The 20,150-nt window shown below is 32.1% G+C and overlaps 1 protein-coding gene across 1 annotated transcript; it reads left to right on the plus strand.

Moving 5' to 3' along the window:
- The first annotated feature begins 13,221 nt into the window (after positions 1–13,221).
- Positions 13,222–18,795, plus strand: LOC123202098 (terminal nucleotidyltransferase 4B). The gene is made up of 13 exons (XM_044617842.1): positions 13,222–13,648; positions 13,984–14,096; positions 14,192–14,248; positions 14,426–14,521; positions 14,600–14,670; positions 14,777–14,819; positions 15,325–15,405; positions 15,487–15,546; positions 16,087–16,137; positions 16,411–16,508; positions 16,627–16,675; positions 17,008–17,052; positions 17,824–18,795. The coding sequence occupies exons 1-13, from the start codon at positions 13,294–13,296 to the stop codon at positions 18,322–18,324; spliced, it is 1,620 nt and encodes a 539-aa protein (XP_044473777.1). The 5' UTR covers positions 13,222–13,293; the 3' UTR covers positions 18,325–18,795.
- Positions 18,796–20,150: the final 1,355 nt, after the last annotated feature.

Consider the following 20,150-nt stretch of genomic DNA (forward strand, 5'->3'; position numbering starts at 1 on the left):
CTTTACAACTGCTAACATAGCATACGCCTAGTTGTATATTAGGATCTTAAGTGTAATGTATGAAACTTAGATCTCATATTAAAAAGTATGAGCTTCTGATGTGGGGTTTATATTGTGTTGAGTTCTCTAATCTCAACAACTAACTTTTGAGGTGTGGATTTTCCAAAATTCATATCATTTGGTATTAGAACCACTGTCACATTTTTCAGTCGCAATTATACAGAGCTAGGCATTGGGATTGTGAGGCGTGGTATGCTAAGATCTTAAATGCAGGATACAAGACTTGGATATCATATCGAAAAGTATAGGCTTCTGATCACTTCGGTGATTATGCATTAGATGGCTATGGTCTTGGATAATTGGCATTTAAATTAGGACAAAACCTGCACAAACCAATGCAGCAAAACTGAAACGTTTCTGAGTAGAATCTCCATTTTAGTTTTACCTTCCATATTATCAGGAGTGGGTTCTTGAGGAAGCCAGTAAAGCAGTTCGGTGAGAGCAGTGTATACTAAACAACAATACATTAAAAACCATACAAGGCCTCAGCCAGAGCCGTCAGCCATGGCCATGGCCATGGCCATCACATGATTACAGAAGGAAATACAAATATGACTCTTTCTTACACACACACACACACACGCCACACTCACAAGTATTATTACGACGGATAACTTCACGACTACATTATTCCAACAATTTCATTCTCTTGAAATTATTGTTATGCTTATAGCATTTGCTTAAGGACCACCACAAGTGCAGTCCACGCAAGAGCAGCTGGTGCCACACTTGCACTGGCCGTCGTTCTCAACTGCAGCCGGAGTGTCCATGACTATAGTGGTGGTGACGCTGCAAGAACAAGAACCAGAATGTATCAGCACATGCGCCATGGCCAAAACCAAGAACATCAAACAGAAACAAAAATATTATGCAATGGAAACAGTCTGTTTTGTTTCTTTATGTCCCTTTATAGAGTACCTCTTCTCAGTCTCAACGAAGTCAGCAACATAGCTGCTTCCCTTCTTCCTGCAAATCCGAAAAATTCAACACTGTAAGAAATACAATCACATAACTTCAAAGCTTCCCAAATCATGCTCAAGCAACTCATGACATGAAGAAAACCACTAAATGGTTCTCCTTTTCAAACATTTTCAGCTTGCAGCTGCGTGCAAACCTCTTCCCATCAATGGACATCACAAGAAAACTGTTCTATACTGAAAAAACTTCATTCATTATTGTGCAAATTCTACATTGATAAAGCACGAAAAAGATGTCAGGTTTATCTGTGCATTCTATCTTGTTTGGGATGCTAAGATTAAACTAGTTAAATATCATGTGAATTCTTTTAAACTGTTCAGATGCATTTTGAGTTACAAAACTTAAAAATTACTATGAATACTTTCAAAATGGACAATTTACAGCATGGCAATCATGATATGCATACAAGAAGCGAGATAACCAACCAGTTTCATAGCATGATCATCAGCTCAATAACAAAACAAAGGCACGAACTCCACACAACGTGAGCTCCAAAACCATGCACACATAAGAACATAACCACAACATAATTTTACCAAAACAGCAAACTGGTGTTCAAGATATGGAGATTCGAATCACTTACACACACTTGGTCTTGTCAGCGCAGTCGCAGTTGCCGCAGTCCGACATCTTGAACTTGGAAAAACTGAACCCACGAAATGCTTCTAACTAAGTTGAAGAATTTCTGTGAATGGCTATATCTGGAAGCCTTGCAGCATGGCCGGTATATAAAGAGGGAGGGGAGAGGTAATGTAGTTGGGTGGCGGGCCCAGATGGGCATGGGAAAACCACGGGCCAGGAAAAACTCTAGAGGAATTTGCATATAGTGATACTATACATATTCATTTTAAATACACAAATAAATATATATGTGATATGTATTATCATGTGATTAAACGATTTTAAATTATAGGTAAAATAACACTCAATCACATGATAACTCATATAAATATATATCTATTTATATATTTAAAACAAATACACATAATATTACTCGTCTGGATAATGGCAGAGATTTGGCTTCTTCACCTCCTCTCATGTCAACTTCTCCTCTCTCTCTTTATTTTCTTCTCCCTGTTTAAAGCTTGAGGCCTTAGCCTCTCTCTTTTTCATAACAGTGACATGACCACAAGATGACCAGTTAACCTTTTATTAATAAGATTTTTTACTAATTCATTTGGACACGAAGAAAGAAGTCTCTGGGAGCTTTTCTAATAAACAGTATATTATGCTTCGAACTACTTTGAGTTGACAGTGGTGAAGGGACTGGTTATTCATCGACAGGAGCATTTTTACAGAGAGCTGAAGAAAAATTCCATTAGTCACATGCTATGGAGCACATAAACACATTGCATGGCGCGATGTTACGTTTCCGAAACATCCTGAAATTGGCACGAAATGTTTCAAGAAAATTTTGGAAATATACAAAAAATTCAAAACCTGTTTCAGGTTTTCCTTATTTTTAAATAGATTAAAAAACGATTTCATGTTTTACCCTCGCCCAAAATTTCTAATCATAACTTTGATTTCGTCTCCTCTTCTTTCAGGCATTTGAAGTTCTCTCCTCTTCAGCTTGTTAAAACCTATTTCTTCTCCATCTCGAACTTCTTCAACTGTCGATGAGCACTTGATAAATCAACTTCGTCAAGCCTGATATATTAACTAGATTAGTTGACCACTAGTTACAAAAGTTGTTATGTTTAACTTCTTTTTTAAAGAAACATAAATTGTTCCCATTTTCTATATTTTTTAGAAAATACATTTTTATGTTTCCATTTCTGCATCTCCATTGCCATGCTAAATAGATTAGTTAATAAATATGAAAACAAAGAAAAAAATGATACTTGAATTATACGAGTATAATATGATAAATGGTGAAAAATAAGTTTATAAAAAAATAGTCATAAAATTTGGATATGAAAAAAATATAAAACATGTATATATGAGTTTAATACGATACATTGTTTATAATACGTTTATAAAAATACAACAATACTAAATATAATTTTAACACTTTTTATATATCTTTTAGCTAATAATTTAAATATAAAGTATTTAATTGGTTATTAAACCTAATGTAACATAATATATAATGAAAATTTAATTATTATAAAAAATTATCGAAAGAGATTAGAAATTTAAATGGTAAAAAAATAGATTTTTTGTTTTATATAGTTATGATATTATAGTAATTAATTGAAAATATAAGAGATATTTTCGTGATTTAAAAAATTTATAAAAAAGAAAAACGTAAATTAGCAAAAATACGTGTTTAACGTGTTTTAGATTTAAAAATTCAAAATAATGTATTAAAACGAGCATTAAATATGAATAATTCACGTTTTATTAACTAGGATAAATAGGTCATAGGCCATTGATCAGTAGATTATACCTAGTTAAGTAATTACAAATCAAAAGGTGAGCACTAAAATTTGAGATATGGGGTAAGGAATCCAAGGGTAGAAATCTATGAAGAAAGAACAAAACTTTAAGATATTGGGCATCGAATTCAAGATATTGCGTGTCCAATCTACCCATGCAAGCAAATCTGAAGGTATCGATGGGATAGCAAGAGGCTCCATCAATGGCAGAAAAAAAAAAGCATAGATTCTCTGGAATTGCAGCCATAATTAATTGAGAAAATGAATGTGATAAGAACAAGCAAGACTTTAGTGGGATTGCTTCTTCAAGTAGGCAACGTTGTTGTCAAAGAAAGTATAGCCTTACATACATGTTTTCAATCTTTCTATCCATATGAAATTTGAGAAGAAAATGAATGAAGCTAAGTATGGTTGTCCCTGTTTCTTCCTGCTTTCTCATCCATTCATGTCTCCATCAATATTTTGTTTGGTTGCCTAGAAAACAATTAGTTACAATATTGAATAGGCCAAAGGAATTATTTTCACCCAAAGAGTACTATTTTTTTAAGTTTTCACCCATCCACTTTTAAAAACTTAAATACCTATTTATATGTTAATTTTTAAGGTTAGTGTCAAAGGTAAAATAATCATTTAGAAAAATATTTAAAAAACTAAATATTATCACATTTCCCTTATAAGTTTAAAAATCTAACAATTTTACCTTACCCAATGTTTCAAAAATGACAATTTTCCCCTAACGCTCATCTTCATTGGATGGTTAGGGATGGATTGGGGTGGAAAGAGAAGTCGGAAGGGAGAGAGAACGTAGCCATCGTTGTCTCCGACTATCAACAATGGTGATTGGAAAAGTTCTAAGAGAAATAGTATTTTTTCAGACTTTAGGTAGAGTGAAGTTGTTAGATTTTCAGACTTAGGGAGAAAATGTGATGAATATTTATTTCTTAAAAATGTTTTTGTTAAATAACAATTTTACTCTTGACAGTAACCTTAAAAATTAATGAATAAGTAAGCGTTTGAGTTTTTCAGAATTAATGAGTGAAAATTTAAGAAAATAATATTCTTTGGGTGGGAATAAGTTTTTTGACTTATTAAATATGGTCCAAAGTTTAATTTTGAAATGTTGTTAGAGGGAATTTAAACATTTACTTTAATTTGTTCTATTACCACTCAGACTACTTTTAGGGCGTCGGATATTAAACCATCTCTATAATATAATATTTGCATTAGTGGAGGCCTCCTTGAAATAATACACTTTTCTTATGGTGAAAACAAGTATGAATATGGAAACATAATAAAATAAATTAAGAAAACAACTATCAATTGATTGCCAAGTTATCCAAAACCATATCTAATCAAACAATTAAAAGCCCTAAAATGTATAATCAATAACATTAAGATTAATTTACATGAACAAACATAACCATTCAATGTTAATCCGCATAATCGACACAAAAGTTATAAAATACTAAATTAAAACTTTAGGGTTAATTATATTAATATCTGAAATGCCATGCATTCTGAATCCACCAATTTCCTGTAGTTTGACATTGAAATGATAGGTCTTCTCCCCTTGAAATCTTTCTAAATGACACTTTTCAATGAGTAAAACTATTATGAATGAGTTTTGGAGAGGGGCCTTACATTGGACCTCATCAACGTTTCTATAAACCTTAAAACCCGTACTAATGACGTCTATCTATATTATAACTTTTAAGTATATTATATTTATTTTTATAGATCACTTAAACTCATTTATAAACTTTTATTAAAGTATTCGGTTATCCATTTTGTTAAACTAAAATTATAATTAATCGTAATTCACATTAAAAAAAAAATTCCAACGTAATAAACCTATAAAATCTCAAAGAGCAACCCTATGTACACAAATAATGATATGTTATTATGCGATTTGACATTGTTTTTTTTCTAATTCAAAACTCAATTACTTCGTGACATATCATTATTTGTACATAAATTTGTGCTAATTATTTATATATATAGTTTTATTGAATTTCAAAACATGAGGTGGCAAGTTAAATACTAGAGAACTTGACCTTTAAATAATCTTAATTAACCTCAAAACATGTTTGTTCAACCCACATAGATGGCATGCAAATAAACTATATATATAAATTAAGATGATAATATATGATTGAGTAATATAATTATTTACTTTTCTCTCTTTACAAACTCACTCTATCAGATATTATCACATTATATTATATAAATAAGTTTATACTATATATATATATATATATATTACTTACTCAAACACTTCTAAAACCCGGTATCCACTCAATCTAAAATCGTCGTATCCTTCTTCAATTTGCATTTTTTTCCTACAAAAAAAATACGCCATATTGCAGTTTTTGTAGTAAACGACATGGTGGTAAATGCCATTACATGCATCTTGTAATATTGAAGTCCAAGCTTTATCATCACCGGTCTACGACATGCCTAATTTCCCTTGGCTTGCGTAAATTACCATCAAGGTGAGGTTTGGCGTTTCTTGTTTGAAAAAAAAAAAAGGCCAAACAACTATTTCCCACCCAAGGTTTGATGTTATCTCAAAAGTCCCCCCTTTAACTATGGAAACACCAAATACCCACCCATGGCCAGTTAGATTTAACCAAACCCTAACGCCTAAAAATTTTATCTCTTTTTGCCCCCTCTAATCTTTAAAAACTAAAATTTTCCCCCAGCTTAAGTTTTAAAAAATGGCAATTTCACCCTAGGGTTTGGTTTTGAAATCTCCGGCGACCGTTCCGGCTCCATTGTCGACGGCCTCTCCCTCCCGAAGTAGCCTCTCCTTCCGACGAACGTTTTCCTCCCATTTGGAGGATCGATCGGCGTCGGCTTGGCCTTGGGAGACGAAGAACTTCGTCGGGGAAGACGAAGTTCTTCGTCTCCCAAGGCCAAGCCGACGCCGATCGATCCTCCAAATGGGAGGAAAACGTTCACCGAAAGGAGAGGTTGCTTCGGGAGGGAGAGGCCGTCGGCAATGGAGCCGGAACGGTCGCCGGAGATTTCAAAATCAAACCCTAGGGTGAAACTGCCATTTTTTAAAACTTAGGCTGGGGAAAAATTTTAGTTTTTAAAGTTTAGGGGGGCAAAATTAGATTCTATTTTAGTTTATTTTTAATATTATAGCAAAAATGACGATTTTACCCCTACCACCGTTAGGGTTTGGTTAAATCTAACCGGCCATGGGTGGGTGTTTGGTGTTTCCATAGTTAAAGGGGGGACTTTTGAGAAAACATCAAACCTTGGGTGGGAAATAGTCGTTTGGCCTTAAAAAAATTATAATTATATATTATTTGATAAAACACATTCAAAAGTACGTTATGTGTATATATTTTTAGTTCATAATTTAAATACATAGATAATCTGTAATTATATAAATGTACGTTATTTTATCTTTACGCAATATTATGTAAACCAACTTTGATTACGTAAATGTGTACAGACTTATACGTATCACCATATAATCGAATATTATTTTATTATTAATTCAAAATCATTCAATTACATGATAATATAGATAAATATATGCATATTTGTATACTCAAAGTGAGTATATATAGTTTTATTATTTATTTTTAATTTATAATTATTTAATCATATGATAATATATCATCTGTGTACTTAAATTATATATGAAAAATATATGCATATAGTTTTATTATTTATTTATATGTGGAAGTTGGATTTAAAAGTAAGAAAAATTATTCAAAAGATTCATATATACCAAGTTTATGATAATGTGCCAACCCTTTGAAGAAGAACACTATTCCCAAATAGCATACCTGATCCATATCTTGTAATCACTATATTAAATAAGTCAAAAATTTGATTTTGATAAAGTAGATATAAACCCTTGCTCTCACAATTATAAATTTCTTTCCCTCATAACTCCGCTGTCGCTTCTTGTAATATTACACGTTTAGCCTTTCTCTTGGAGATTATAGCAATCATTACCATCCTATTTGTAAAGAAACATGTGTCTTTGTATTATTAATCAATAAAACTATGTGTACCCACTTTAGGTACACAAATGTATACATATTTATATGTGTCATAATGTGATTGGATGATTTTGAATTAAGAATAAAATAATAATCAATCATATGATGACACATATGAGTGTGTATATATTTATGTATCTAAAGTGGGTATACATAGTATTGCTCATTATTAATATAGGATAAAGGAAAAATAGGGTACCATGAGGTATGAAGGAAGTGATTCCAAATATAAGACAATAATAGTTAATTTTTGAACTTAAATTTGAATTATAATCAAATTTACAAAAGATAATTGAGGAGGTTCTTAAAAAAATCCAGTTACCTTCCTTAATGTTTTTCCAAAATTGAGTTCTTCACAAAACAATCTTTCTTATAAATATCAGTCATACTTAACCAAAATAATATTCTAGAGTGTTAATAATTAATCAAACCATCTTAAAAATTTTATTATGTCCAATCCACACATCTCATTCATATTTATTATAATGGCTGTCATAGTTATATTACTAATTTATATGATAATATTGTAACCTATCTTCCTCAAAGGTTAGAATTGCCTATATAAACAAAAAAGAAAGTGATCATGGATATTATCGTTTATCTTCAGTTTAATGTTTAAAGTAATATTATGTGTATATATTTTTAATATATAATTTAAATATATAGATAATGTGTCATCATATGATTGAATATTGTTTTATCATTAATTCAGAATTATTTAATCACATAATGATATATTTTTTATATACTCGAATTATATATCAACATTGTGTTTTTATAGTTTTATTGTTAAGTTTTGAATGGAGAATCCCAAGTCTTCTTGAAGCGTAGTTTGTCTTTTCATGGTGCTCCTAGACGGACTCCTCCATGTACTTGTAATGTGTATTTCATCTTGACCTAACAAAAGACTGAGTAGGTTAATGAGGACTTCACATTTCAGTGGAAACTACACTTCTTCAATCATGAATCCTTCTTCAATGTTGTCATCATGTATTCGTACTGTGATTTTCTCCATTCTGTTCAACGCTTTGCTGTCTTCTGCAACTCAACTACCCTCTTATGCCGATCATTGTAAATCTCTTGTCCCTGGATCGTCCAAAACAAAGCATGAACGTGCGCAGTTCCCATTTTTTCCTTTCAGAACTGGGTATTACAGTGGTGGCAATAAAATTCTGTCTGAGGGCTCAAACTCATTTATATTTCAGGTTGAACATTTATATAGAACTGAGCAGGATGGTGTGGTTAGCATTGCAGGACTTTTGGTGTTTCTATCCCAAAGCTATCGAAGTCCAACAATTTTCCGTCTAAGAGGGCTCTGGTCAGGATCTTCTGGCAACCTTTGTATGGTGCGTAATATGCTTATATCAACATAAGAAATGGTCAGATTCTCCTTCAGGCTCTGCTGAAGCTCAGAAATCTCAAGAATTCTAGTGGTACTAGAACCACTTTGGTTACAGGAACTATGGAAAGCTTGAGTTCTTCTGATGATTTGGGTTATTTTGAACCGATTTCTATAATGATTCTTCCAAGACTGAATTACAAGTACACTTTGGTTTCAAAAGGTGATGAGTTTTCTGGTGGAGATGATGGTGTGAAGGGTTTACCAATCAGTTCACTGCCATCAGAAAGTTTCTGTTCATTAATTTCAGGAGAAGTTAACGAATTTAAGTTGAGGTACACTGATGACTGTAATTCTTCAAAAACCTGTGGTCCTTTTGGTGCAAATATTGGAGATTTGCCTACTGCTGTTTCCTTTGAACAAATTCAGTGCTTGGAGAAGGAAAAAAGAATGCGAGTCTTGGTAGATTTTCCCAGCCGTGGTTATGATGAATCTGACCAGACTTTCAAATCCAATCTCAATAAAAAATTGGTAGGGGAAGGATTGTGGAATTACAAGACAAATCAGCTCTGTATTGTTGCTTGCCGGTTTTGAACACCACATATTCATTGTCAAATGCCCAAGTTGGGGATTGTTCGACAAGGCTGAGGTTGGGTTTCCCTGCAATTTGGTCAATCAGAGACCCTAGTAATGTTGTGGGGAAAATTTGGAGCATTAAATCTGTGAATGATTCCGGCTACTTTGAGAGGTCATGTTCCAAAGCTCTTCCTTTTAGGACGTTTTCGGGTTGGCAACAGTGTTATATCATGTGGCATGAGTTCAATGTTATTAGTACAAATTTATAGTACAAGTTCATTGTTAGATTATCATCAATGTTTATACATGATTCATGTATTATGTCATGTAATACAAGTTCATAATATAAGTTTATTATTACGATATTAATTATGTTCATGTATGATTCATGTATTTAGGATTTAAAAAGTCGTCTTCATACCTATAAATACTTGATTGGTTTTGTATTTGAGATATGAATAAAAATTTACAAATCTTTTTTGCAAACAATTCTCTCATACAAAATCTTTCCCTTCTAAAATTTCTCTCTTGTCTAATAAACGGGTTTTAGACCTTAAACCCTAAAAAGGAGAAGCTGAAGGGGAAAAGATACCCAAAAGAGTAATCTACTTTTATGAAATTCGCTAAGTGGGTTGAAAGCTCTAAGATCAACCCTTCTTGGGGTAAGGCAACTCCCCTTTCTGTTGGTGATGAGTTTTATAGTAGCCATGTATATCCAACATATCCAGATATAAGCCCAAGCCCAAGAATTTCAGGCCCTGCATTTCAAGCAAATCTGAGGGATAACAGCCCTGTTAACATCAGCTACATCATTGACATCAACATAAGATCCGGTGTGTTTGGGCATTATGAGAGCCTAAAGTTATCTGCTGAAGGCATTTATGATGCAGAAACAAGACAGTTGTGTCTAGTAGGTTGTAGAGATATTCCAGAGAATCAGTCATCCATAAATGATTCTAAGGACTGTGAAATTGTTATCACTTTCCAGTTTCCTCCATCAAAACCTGAGATGAATGAAGGCTATATCAAGGGAAGCAGCAAGTGCACACGGGTGAAATCAGATCCTTTTTATTTTGAAACAATAGATTTTTCTTCAGTTATAACCATTAGAAGGATGGATCTAGAGATCACCATTGCTGTTATAACCAACACACTTGAATGTGTTTTTGTAGAATGATATAAATTTTGGGAAAATCACACTTCAAAAGTTAACTATTGAAATTGAAGAGTCCAATGTTATACAAACCCTATATTAGAAATTCATACTTTCTAATATGAGATCTAAATTTTACACTTTATACTTAAGATCCTAACATACTATCATACTTCATAGCCCCTACGCTCATGCAGACTGCCTGTACACTAGCTCCCTACTAACTCTAGGTGAACACTACAATGTCAGTGTCATACCTGCATCACACGATTGTGGTTAAGAAACGTGATGATGACTCTGATACCATAAGATATGAACCTTGAGAGAATCACCTTTTAAAAACTAGCTATTAAGATTGAAGACCTTAAGGTCATACAAACCCCACATTAGAATCTTATACTTTTCAATATGAGATTCAATTCTCATGTTTTGCACTTATGATCCTAACATAGGATTGCAGCTTTTCCATGTGAAAGACCATGATGTGCTTCCCTTCATTTCATTGGTCATGCTTTTGATTCTTACTTTGGGCCAAATGTTATCTTTCATGCTCAACTTTGAAGCCTTGATCTTGCAAAATCATGAACTAAATGTGACTGTGAGGATAACAACTACTGTTGCTTTCTTATTGGAAGTTCACCTTCTGCAGCTTTCATGGTGTGCAAGATGGCTTAATGCATACGAAGCGGGCTTGTGGTTTGCTAAGATGCCGACTCTTTGCATGTCTTTGCCATTATATGCAGCTGCGGCCTGGAGAAAGCACAAAATGTAGGATTTAATTCACATTAACATATCACCTTGATCATGCAATCCTAGTATCCATATAGATACGACAATGGGTCAGGCCGGCTTCGACTCGGCCTATTGGGCTTATGGGCCAAGCCAAGCTCAATACCCATACAGTAATGGGCTTTCGGGCCAAGCCAGCTCATATATTTTTAAACCTGAAGCTCGACCCTATATATAAATGAGACGTGCTAGCCTTAAATGGACTAGCCCATTTAAACATTTTTTTAAAATTTTTAATTTAAAAATTTAAATACAAATTATTTTTCAATTATTAAAATTAAGAATATTACCTCAAATATTTTAATTATAATCCTTCATTTGTGACGAGGAAATATTATGGTTATATGATAAAAAATATTATAAGCTTATAATATAGTATAAATAAATTGATTTACATACTGTATAAATTACAAATATAAATAAAATATATATACTATATCATTTATCTATCATTTTTAATATCTAAGTCTCTGAATTCTTTTGACATTAAATCTATTTGTAATATATTATAATGATAAAATTAAAATGAAAATGAAATTATAAACACAAAGAATTATTATTTACGAATTCAAATAATTTTCAAAAGAGAGTTAATGAGAGAAAATGAGATTGAGAATATAATGAAAGAATTAAGATTGAGAGAAATTGAAATCGATAAAGAGTTGGATTGATTTATATGAAGAAAAATAAATAAATAAATAAATAAAAGAGTTAAAAGTAACGAGCCTTCCACTTCTGAAAACTCGGAATAAGAGAGTTAATCAATATATATAGTAAGTTAATGAACTCATCAAAAATCCAATAAATTTTATGACTCACACATTATTATGCGTAAGGCAATGGAGGACAATTGGTTATTTTTTAACTTAATAATATTTTTAGAGGTTGTTTGGTTGAAGTTATGTTTTATTACTTTGGTAATATATTTTTTATTATTTTTATTATCTCATTTTATTTGTAAAATTATAAAGAATTTTGGTAATCTTTCATTATTATTGCTAATGTGACAGGTACATAGAATAACCAAAGTAATATATTAATATTCTTTTATTACTTCCAACCAAACATAATAATTATTTATATATACTAATTTTATCAAATATAATACTAAATTTATACTTAATAATTTTTTACGTAATATATTTTTATAATAATATTTTATTTTCAGTAATAAAAGATTACTTGTACTGACTGACTTAGGTGGGTCAACTAGGGATCTTGTTACAATTGGATAATTCTATAACACGACATATAAATAGACAAAGTCATTAGGGATAAATATATTACTTAATTAAATAAGTTAATAGTTTAATTTTAAAATATTATTAAAAAAAAATTATACTCATACTTTTATATATCTAAAATTAGAGTTAGACTTAAATCAAATTTGTTTGAGTTTGAGCTTAAATTCAATTCGAATGAGTCTGAAATGAGTCAACTTTATATGAGCTCGAACTACTTGTCAAATTTTTTAATTAAAGATTTTGATATAAATAACATCGTTTTGATTAATTTGTATTAAAATGACGTCGTTTTAATAATAAAAAATGAGCCGAACTGAATTCAAACTGAGTTTAAACTTGGCTTTTATGAGTTCGACCTCAAACTCGAGTTCAAGTATATGTAAATCAAACCAAACCCGAGCTTAAACTCAACGAGTTCAGTTCAGTTCGAATCCAAACTTACCTAAAACCTTATCTTTTTTTATTCAAATTACTTTTTAGAGCATCTGTGTTTCATTGTTGTTAATATGATAGGTTAGATTCTTATGCTTTTTTATGTATATTTTTTTTTTATTCCTAATTTTATATATAACTATATTTATTTTAGAAATATTTTTTTTTTAATTTCTAAATTTAGTAAAGAGAAACCCGGACCCCACTAAGACAAACGACAACCAAAAACGAAATTCATTGTCGTTTCATCTACTCTTAAGATTCTCTGGTTTTAGCAGCCCGAACCCTAAAACCCTAAACCTCTCAATCATTCCCAATGGATCATGAATCCGAAAACATCCTCTACGAAACCCTAAGCCCTCTTCGTCTCTCTACGCCATCCGACGCCCCCTCACGCCCTCAGTCTCCGCCTTTGGATCAATTGGAACCCTACACTGTGTTTCGTAACGAGATTTCGTTATCTGATCTTCGTGGTTCTTACGAGGAGTCTTCTGCACCCGATTTTTTCTCGCTGGATGTGAATTGTAGTGGAGTTGATGAATTGGAGGAAGCCAAGTGGAAGAGGCAACACGAGCCGAAGACACCAGCTAAGGAAGTGGAGCCGACGTTGGAGAGTGGCTGGTTCAAAGGCAATAGTAGGTTTAAGAGTCCGATGCTTCAGTTACATAAAGGTGAAAACGTAGTTGACAAATAAAATCATGATTTTGTGTTTGATTATTATTGGGTATTGCTTGGATTGTGGATTATTGTTTAAGGTTTTGAACTTTTTATTGTAGAGGTCGATTTCTGGAATGTGGAAGTGGGAACAAGTGAACTTGCTGTTGAATTCTTTTTAGAATGTCGGGATTTTTGTTTTGATTTTGAAATTAAATTAATAAATGTGTTTATCTTTTCTGGACAAAGAGTTCAGAGCTTATGGGAACAGACTTGTTGAATAATATTTGTTTTATTTGTAGTTCATCCTTATGTGTTTTTTAAAACTATTAGCTAATCATTGGTATTACAGAGATTGTGGATTTCTGTGATTTTCTATCTCCAACTCCAGAAGAACAGGCTCTTCGCAACGCTGCAGTAGAATCTGTTTTTGATGTTATTAAATATATATGGCCCAACTGCAAGGTATCATCTGATGCTTCCACTTTCTATCTACGCACACTCTGGTTTTGTAAAAGCTTAACATGCAGCATGGTCATCTCACTGTTTTTGTTTGATAGCCTGAGGTTTTTGGGTCATTCAGGACAGGGCTTTATCTTCCAACAAGTGATATCGATGTAAGTATGATAGTTTTGTTTGTCCTATATATGTTCTTTTTATTATGCATTTCATTATTTTGTATTACCTACTTTGTTATTTTTCTTAGAAGAACATATGTTGTCATATATTAAAATGGGGGAGTTTGATTAGTTTTCAACTAAATTCAGGCCTTTGAATGAATGCTTTATATGTAGGTTGTGATTCTGGGATCTGGTATCAAGAACCCACCAACTGGTTTGCAGGCTCTTTCTAGGGCATTATCTCAACAGGGTATTGCCAAAAAGATACAGGTGTGCTTTTGTTGACTCTTCTTTGTCTGTTTTTATGAAAGATTTTGAAATCTAACTTCTTGTTTTGGGTGTTTTAAGGTGATTGCAAAGGCTCGTGTGCCCATCATTAAATTTGTAGAGAAAAAAAGTGGTGTTTCATTTGATATAAGGTGCTTCTACTAACCTCTGAATAAGTTGGATCCATAGAATGCTTTACATCTCATTATATTTGTGGTTCTTGGAATATTGACCACGTTTTTTCCCTCTGGATGACAGTTTTGATGCACAAAATGGACCGAAAGCTGCTGAGTTCATTAAGGTTTGTTTCTTACTTGTTTATCTGGTTGTAACAGGGATGGTAATTCTTTTCATATCTGTCAGATAAAATAAATTATTTTGGTACTTTTAACAATTTTCTGCATGCCTACACTTTTCTAGTTTCATATCTTGGTTGAAATTGAGAATATTGATATTTATAGTTGTACTAGGTTCTATTTTGTGAATACAAATGGTTTTGCCTTCTCGTTTTTTTAGACTTCATGTCTTTGCCTTAGATTGTAGTTGTAATATGCACCTTCTAGATTGGTTAAATGTGGTTGGTTGAGTGTGCAATTTGTTACTATATTATGAATATTTACTTTTGAATTTGCAGATCTAAAATGCCTCTGATTAATATATATTTTCTCTTGGTGCCAAATGAACTCTGTGTGCTTATGAATTTGTTGGCTTAACGTTATTTTCTGTACATTATGTTGTGTCTTTGTTTCTTTAATGATTACAACATTCTTATCAAATTTCATTAAATTATATGTTTCTCTTTTCAGGATGCATTATCTAAGTGGCCTCAATTACGTCCATTATGTTTGATCTTGAAAGTATTTTTACAGCAGAGACAGTTGAATGAGGTTTAGTTTGTTATTTTTTTCCTTTCTTTCAGTCCAGCTTTTGTCACAGTTTGCTTAATTTGATTTTTTTGAATTATATAGGTATATTCTGGTGGGATTGGCTCATATGCACTCCTTACCATGTTAATGGCTCTATTGAAGGTAATATTCTTATTGGATTGTCTAGTGTGCACCCCTAAATGGTCTTGTAATCTCACTTTTATTGTACTTCTGCAATGTTCTTGTTATGTTAGCAATTAAGCATACAAATACTGAATCTAAGAATTTCAACTAGGCTAAATGAGCCAGTCAAGATTTGGCTATAAATTTTGAAGCTGACTGCAATTAGGAATTGTGAGACAATTATGCCATTTGTTGGTGGTATATCAGGATGGGGTTGGATTAGGGCTTTCATTAGTTATTGCACATTTTTAAATAGAGAGGCGTACCTAGAATGAACCCCTATTATTGGATTTTGAAATGGATTAGGATTTTTTTTTTGAGGAAGTTATGTTGATACGGACTAAAATAAAGTTTTAACTGTAATTATCCACCTACTGCATACACTTTACATAAGAGAAGCATCTTAATTTTATGTCAGTGATAGACTGACATCTTTTAAAATTTTGAGTAATTACTGTACAGTATAGACAGCATTTTGTATTTTAATTGATAGTTGCTTTTATAATTTTGTTTCTGCAGAGTTTTACCAAGTGTCAAACTTCTCCAGAACATAATTTGGGAGTCCTTTTGGTAGGTCTTCTCAGCCTTGTTGATCCAGACCAGTTAACACTTTTCTTGAGTCAACAATGGCAAAATTGCAAGTATTAATGTTGGGCTTTAGTTACTTGCCCTTATTAGCTGAAATGATACGAAATAATTATATTACATAATGAACATGGACTAAAAAATTTTGTTTGTTAGATGTTCACATGATTGTTATAGTACTGATCTAAGAGATTGAGCCTTTTGCTTCAGAGCTAAAATTATCTGACTTTCTTATTAATGTTTTGATTTAAAAAATAGGTGCACTTCTTTGATATGTATGGACGCAAATTAAACACCCAAGATGTTGGTGTATCTTGCAAAGGGTCTGGCACCTTCTTTAAAAAGAGTAGAAAAGGGTACTAAAAATTGAAAAATACCATTACAAAGAAGATATGTTACCTTCTCATTTGGAAATTTAATGTCATTTTTTGTCAACTTATACTTGGTAGTTTCTCTTGGTTCCTCTTTTTTCAGGTTTATGAATCAAAGAAGACCATTTCTCATCTCCATTGAGGACCCACAGGTCGCCTTTCAGATATTAACTTCTTGTATGTGTTTATAGGATTTCTGGCAAATGAAAAAGAAATGAGGATTTGGTAAAATTAGTGTTGTTGCTTTTCTTGATTTGACCTTTATATTTTCTTTTAAAGGTTTAGCTAAAACTTTTAGAACCTAAAATTCTAATAACAGGCATCACCAAAAGTTTGGTCTGCCTCCAGCCTCATTTTACAAGTTGCCTCAAAGAATATTTAGCCTTTGAAATGTAGTATTGAATGGAGTGTTGGAGGTGACTGTAGTTTGCTGCTTTCATGTGTTGGTTATTGATTACATCTGTTATTTTTTACAATGAAATAGGAACCAGATAACGACATTGGGAAGAGCTCTTTTAATTACTTCCAGGTTTGTTCAACAATTCAGTTGTTTACTTTATTTACTTCTGTTTCTAGTTCTTCAGTGAGCATGAAATCAATCGTTTGTTTAACATGGGAGCTACTGAGTATTTGTTACACAACATAGGGTTCACTTTCTAGTCTGTTCAACTATTGCCAGTTCCTCTGCAGTAGAATGTAATTGATGATGATCACTTTCTCTCAGTCACATCTTTAAAAGAATTTCTGTTGCAGATTTTCCTCCTTCTAACTGAGACATTTTTTCTCCTTTTCCTTTTTTGTAAGGTTATTGGATCCTTAGAATTGCATATCAACCTTCCCTTGAACTTCATCTTTTTTTTTTTAATCATGCTAATTGCCAAGCAGTTACTAAGGGCTGGAATTGAAGATGACTGGTGTTTCTTCACTTCACTTACTTCTGTTCATCTAAGTTCCTTATTGTTTAAACTGCAAACTCTAAACGAAGTCATGGTACTCTCTCATGTTATCATCAGATATGTTCTGTCCTTTCCATCTTCCTGCTTTCCATGAATATTCTTTCTCACATTATAAAAAAATACTTATATTCAGTAAAAAAAATACTTATATTCATTTGTCTCCTACTTCCTGGCCTTATAAGATTTTTAAATTGAGAAAGGAGAAAACGCTTTATGAGGTTTAATGTCTGGGCTGATCTTACCCATTTACTTTCTGTAGGGAAAAGTAAAATGAGAAACTAGTTTTTCACCTTTCGGTCTATCAAAAATTTTACTTAGAGGTACACATTTCTCCTCTTTTGCAGATTAAATCAGCTTTTATAATGGCACTTGCAACCTTGACAAATCCAAAGACCATCTTTAGCTTAGGGCCTAACAGAAGCATTCTTGGCACAATTATTAGAGCTGATCCAATTTTGCTGGAGCGTAAAGGAGGATCTAATGGTGAGATGACTTTTAACAACTTGCTTCCTGGAGATGGGGAGCCATTGCAGAAACAATATGTGGATCAGCAACAAGAGATTTTGTGCAATTGGCAGTCAGTTTATGAAGAAGAATCCTTTCCCCGTGGAGATTATAGTGCACAATCTTCCAGAAAGAAGCGAAGAGCTTCTTCCAAAGAGAAGTCTAGGAAGAAGAAGGTTAAAGACTCAGGAGAGATGGAGGGCAATGAAAGGAAAGAGAAGAAGAAGGTTAAAGAATCAGGGGAGATGGAGAGGCATGAAGAAAGTGGCCCAAAGAAAGAGAAGAGTTCAAAAAAGAAACGATGGAGACATAACCATGAGAATGCCAATGGTTTTAGCTGATAATATGTCAGTTATTTCCTAATTGGTTTCATCTATGTTTCCATACGCTGCATGAATCGCAGTTTGCAGACATGATTGCTGATTCCTTGCCATTACATCAGAACTTTCTATGGAAATGAATTATTAGAAGGCCATGCAAGCTCTCAAGTAGGATGTGGGAACTGCCATCCATGCTGCTACTGGCCACTGGTTTTTTCGGCAAGTTGAAAACATGATTTTATGGAGTGCAGAAATTGATTGAGCCATATAAATTTTAGAAATTCATATGAATCTTTGATGTTTCTTGTTCTGGCTATTAAGCGGCTCTTCTACCGGAGGTCACAGGGAGAGGCACCTGAGCAAATTGTTCAATATTGGATGTATTGTTGAACCATTTTTTATCTTATTGATGTATTGGCTTCTCATAAATAATTATCAGTTTTGTCATTGACTCTGGTAGCTCTTTCTTGGATTAAGTTTCTGTTTTGATTATATCTATATATTATGTTTATAATTTTCACTGCCACACACAGCAGGCAATAAAAGGAGAGAAGATGATGTCAAGGCCCTGGTAGGTCCATTAACTTTAATACAATTTCATATATATATATATATATATATATATATATATATATATATATATATATATTTACTAAAAGTCGTTTATATAACCAGATCCGTCTTTAAGTAAAAAAATTAATGAGCACAAGAAACATAATCAAGTCAAATGAAGAAGAGCAGTTAAGCTTATACAAGAAACAAGCATGAATGTAATAAGATTTATGGTATATGTACAATCATTTGAAACAAATAAAACAAATTTATCTATATAAGTTGCGGTGGTGATATCGATGATAATCGAATTGTATATTGGAAATCTAATTTTTTAGAGCAATGTTATGTATATATACTTTTGACGTACAATTTAGATACACAAATAATATGTTATTATGTGATTATATGTTATTTTATCATTAATTCAATATATTTAATAACATAATACCACATTATTTGTATACCTAAATATGTATTAAAAATATTAAAAATATATACACGTTATTTTATTGAATTATTCTATCATGAATAGTATGATAATCTTTTAAAAAAATAAAATATTAATAAAATTATAAAAATTATAATTGACACATTATTTTATAAAATATCATAAACACACCTCAAATTTTAAAATTTTTCATATACAATCCTACTACATTATTATTTTATCTAAAAATATATATTAATCAGTATCGATAGTATATATCGTATCATAAAATATATATTATATCATATGATACGTTTACTGTATCATATTAATTCAATACACCTTATGATATGTATTATTTTTCATTTGTACCATATCATATCGTATGATATATATTATATATCGTAAAATATTGATAACTATGTGGAAGCTCATTCAAGGCCACATTTTAGTAACCTCAGTGAAGGCAATTTCTCAAGGTAAATTCATCCTCACCCAAAAAAACTCCTCAAAACCATTTATGATTGTGGTCCAACCGAAACATGGTGCAGAGAAAGAGCATTCCTCATCTCTCCCAAACTATCAGATTGAATTACAAAACATGAGAAATTGGCCCCATTAACTATTTATGAATGAAGAAAAAGAATGCTCATAAATGCGTATGCAAAATGCACATTTTTACACATGAAAATGTGCCTGCAAACCCTTTTGAAGGTATTATACAGAAGCTTTTACAACTCTCTATTCCATCTTCTTCCCCTGCCTTCAACACAAACCAAACTAGTCCATGAATGGACACTATGGGAAGATGAGCAAACAAGAGAAAACATCATTTATAAAAATCATCAAAGCATGAAAACACAAT

Source organism: Mangifera indica, chromosome 18, assembly GCF_011075055.1.
Source record: "Mangifera indica cultivar Alphonso chromosome 18, CATAS_Mindica_2.1, whole genome shotgun sequence".
Lineage (NCBI taxonomy): Eukaryota > Viridiplantae > Streptophyta > Magnoliopsida > Sapindales > Anacardiaceae > Mangifera > Mangifera indica.